The sequence below is a fragment of the Zingiber officinale genome, chromosome 4B (assembly GCF_018446385.1).
Source record: "Zingiber officinale cultivar Zhangliang chromosome 4B, Zo_v1.1, whole genome shotgun sequence".
In the NCBI taxonomy this organism is placed as follows: Eukaryota; Viridiplantae; Streptophyta; class Magnoliopsida; order Zingiberales; family Zingiberaceae; genus Zingiber; species Zingiber officinale.
In genome coordinates, this window is record NC_055993.1 from 103,645,925 (window position 1) to 103,649,634 (window position 3,710).

Genomic DNA, 3,710 nt, shown 5'->3' on the forward strand with positions numbered 1-3,710 from the left:
TTTGGCCTAAGTGCAAATACATATTCATGATGTGGTAGTGTTCTTTGTGCTCCCCTAATTGGTTGATGGCCAAACAATAACATAATGGGCGGATCAACATATTGGGCAACAATAAAAGATTGAGCAGCAAAGACTTAGCTAAAATATATTTTGCTCTGGCACCTCTTTTGAAGTTACTTTGTTTTAAAAACTAACTGTTGGGTCTGCTTAGTTTATGCATGAGCCGTGTTGATTTGCAAGTTTGATTTATAGTTCCTTTTTTTGGCTGAAATTAAGCATCAATCACACAGAAAGGAGGGGTCTGTACTTTGGATACACATTGATGTTAGCTTCAGAAATGTTATTCTTGCCACTAATATTGTATGAAATTCTAGGATGACATGGTTTCTGCACTGTATAACTATTAATACCTCACATCATGTTAGCAATGTGCTGATATTTGTCACTAACCACATAGAATTAGGGTAAGTGCTTTATGTATAAGATATTGATACTTCTTCAAAATTCTTACAATTCTATGGGTAATATTGAGTTGCTTGTGAGACATAACCCTTTTAACACAAATTCAAGCACTGACACTCTGACACTCCAGGTTGACATCCAAAATCCCTCTCTATCGTTCCGGTGTTGTTGTTCCTTTTAAGATTATTCTAAAAATCTAGTTTTTTTAGTATTTTTGTATCTTATGCAATGTGTTTTTAGTGATGCAGAACCTTGGGCTTGTTCCTTGAAGATCAATGGTCGATATAGAGTTTGAGACAACAAAGTGATGAATGGATGCAGTAGTTTTTTCTGGGCTTTTATGCAACTTTTGTTGTATTTCTTGTTTTCTTTGGCTGTAGTTAAATTTACGGGCATCTGGTTGTTATAATAAATTATTTGGATGTGTATATTCTGCAAAGGGATAAAGAACTGAACATTTTCCCATGTCTTAAGCTACGTCAGTATTCAAATTGAACTCATGTAATAGGACTGGATCTTTTGAAGTCTGGGTTTTATTTGCTATGTAGATCCTCAGTTTTTCCAATGGAATCAGACCAGATTTCTGGGTTACCCTTTGGAATCAGACCAAAGTACTGTATATAATACATAATATTTGCCTGATTATTGATTACCAAAATGACCATTACATAAAGAAGTTCAAATTCTTAAATTACATCATAGGACAACATCACCACACCATGTGACCTGCACCACAATTTCGCACCACACTTTCATCGTACACAGTAACATTCACAACTCAATATGACCAACTATATTAGGAAGCAATCCCTCTTCACTCCTCGAAAATTCAAGTGCTTAAACTCTTTTCTTGCCATTTCAACTTCAGCTTTGTAAACTTCAATGAGAGATGCACATACATCCAGTCATACATATTGTCCACCATCCGAAAGAGAGTAATCCTTGCGGTCTTTTTAATGAATATTACGCCCAAATATGTCCAGAATCCAACTATAAATCCTATAACAATAATAGCATAATCTAGAACTCTTTCAAGCTTGTCATCATCTTCTGCTTGGTATGGTGAATGATTTGCTTCATCATTGGGACACTCTGGAAGTGGTGCACCACAAAGGCCCTTGTTGCCAACATAGGTCGAGTCATTGAAGGTTGACAATTGACCTCCTGTTGGGATTTTTCCTGACAAGTTATTGTAGGAGAGATTCAAGGAACCAAGAAAGTATAAATCAGATAGGCTAAAAGGAATTCCTCCCATGAGATTGTTCATTGACAAGTCAAGAGACTCTAATTCCTTCATAACACCAATATTTTCTGGAATCCTTCCTGTCAAATGGTTATTAGATAAGTTGAGGAAGTACAATCCATGCAGCTTCGTGATCTCTTTTGGAATCTCACCAAAAAGGTTATTGTTTGATAAGTCTATGCTTGCCACTGCACTAAGAGCATTAGTGTAATCATTGGTTGAACCTTTTGCATTTATTATAATGTTATCCTTGAAGCTATTTACCACACCCGCACACCGATATAACTGATTTACAAAAGCACAAGGTGCTTGGTGGTAGCTCCTAACATACAATAGATCAGTATAGTTTTGCTTCACAACCATAGAACTGAAATTTGAGATAGAGGAAGGTATACTGCCAATAAGATTGTTGAATGAAAGATCCAAAACTTGGAGGGAAGTAAGACTTCCTATACTTGCAGGAATAACATGATCGAATGAGTTTGAGCTCAAACGAAGAAACTTTAACGACGGAAAGCTCCTTCCCACCCAATTTGGTATTTCGCCGAAAAATTTATTCCCACCAAGATCAAGAGTCACTAATTCATCACAATGTCTTAAGGCAGAAGGGAATGGTCCTGACAATTTGTTATTATTTATGTGAAGGGAGTTTAAACTAATTGGATATAAGTCATTGCAATTTGGGACTTCGCCTGATAAGTAATTGTTGGATAGGTGTAGTACTCTTAACATAGTCAATTTGCAAAAGAAGGCAGGCAAACAACCATTGATATGGTTATTAGACAGCAATAATATGTGAACCTCTCCCGAATATCTATAATTCAATGGAATTGTTCCTTCAAAGAAGTTATTTGATAGATCCATGAAGACAGATAGACTAGAAGGTATTTGACCATTCAAATTGTTTGAACTTAGATCGAGATAAATAACTGAATTATTGAAAATGAAATCTGAGAACCAACTTGGAATATTTCCATAAAGTTCCACTCTAGATAAAGATAAATGTCTCAAAGTTGTTTGTGTTTGAATCCAGGAAGGAAATCTAGTTCCCAAATGACAATAACTCATATCAATAAGATTAGCATGAAAAGGAGGAAGCCAATCATCTGATAAAATCAAATTCAAGGAATTATAAGATATATCCAAACTGGTTAAGTTGGCGAGCTGGGAGAAGTGAGCATCTGTCATGTTGCCCTGTAATGAATTGAATGAGATATTCAGGAATTCCAGTTGAGTTAATTGCCCGAGACTGGATGAGATTGACCTAGTGAACATATTGTCACTCATTACGAAGTACTGTAACTTGGATCCTTGTGAACATTTAGAGAAATCATCAAGTAGATTTGTTATTTCTCCACCAATATTATTCTCGGACAAATCAAGATATTCCAAATTGCATAGATCACCCAAACTCAATGGTATTTGCCCTGTCAAGTTATTCATTGAAGCATCAAAATCCGACAAATTGTGAAGTCTGCCAATGTTTTCTGGTATTTGACAAGAAATATTGTTATCAAACAAGTGTAATTCCTCCAAATTGACGAGATTGCCCAAAGCACTTGGTATACATCCATAAAATTTATTAGATGACACATCCAAATGTGTCAAGCTAGTGAGGTTGCCTATGCTCGAAGGTATCTCTCCAATAATATTATTATCATACAAATACAAATACTCCAAGCGGATAAGATTGCCCATGCTCAAAGGTATCCCTCCAGTAATAGAATTGTCAGACAAATCTAAATACTCCAAGTAAATAAGATTACCCATGTTCAAAGGTATTCCTCCACTTACATGATTCCAAGACAAATCTAGATACTCCAAATGGATAAGACTTCCCATAATGAGTAGAATTTTTGTTAAAAAATTACCAGCTAAATCCAAGTGCTTCAATTTTCTAGTGGCATTCACAAAAATATTTCCTTTTATTTGATCACTTGATGAATTGAGTTCTATCATACTTGTGTCAGCTCCTGCTGCGTCTTGTAGCCAACAATTTGACAAA

General features: G+C 35.6%; 1 protein-coding gene across 1 annotated transcript; it reads right to left on the bottom strand.

Moving 5' to 3' along the window:
• Positions 1-1,291: 1,291 nt before the first annotated feature.
• On the bottom strand, positions 1,292-3,475 carry LOC121978489 (receptor-like protein EIX2). The gene has a single exon (XM_042530831.1). The coding sequence runs from the start codon at positions 3,473-3,475 to the stop codon at positions 1,292-1,294; it is 2,184 nt and encodes a 727-aa protein (XP_042386765.1).
• Between the last annotated feature and the right edge of the window lie 235 nt (positions 3,476-3,710).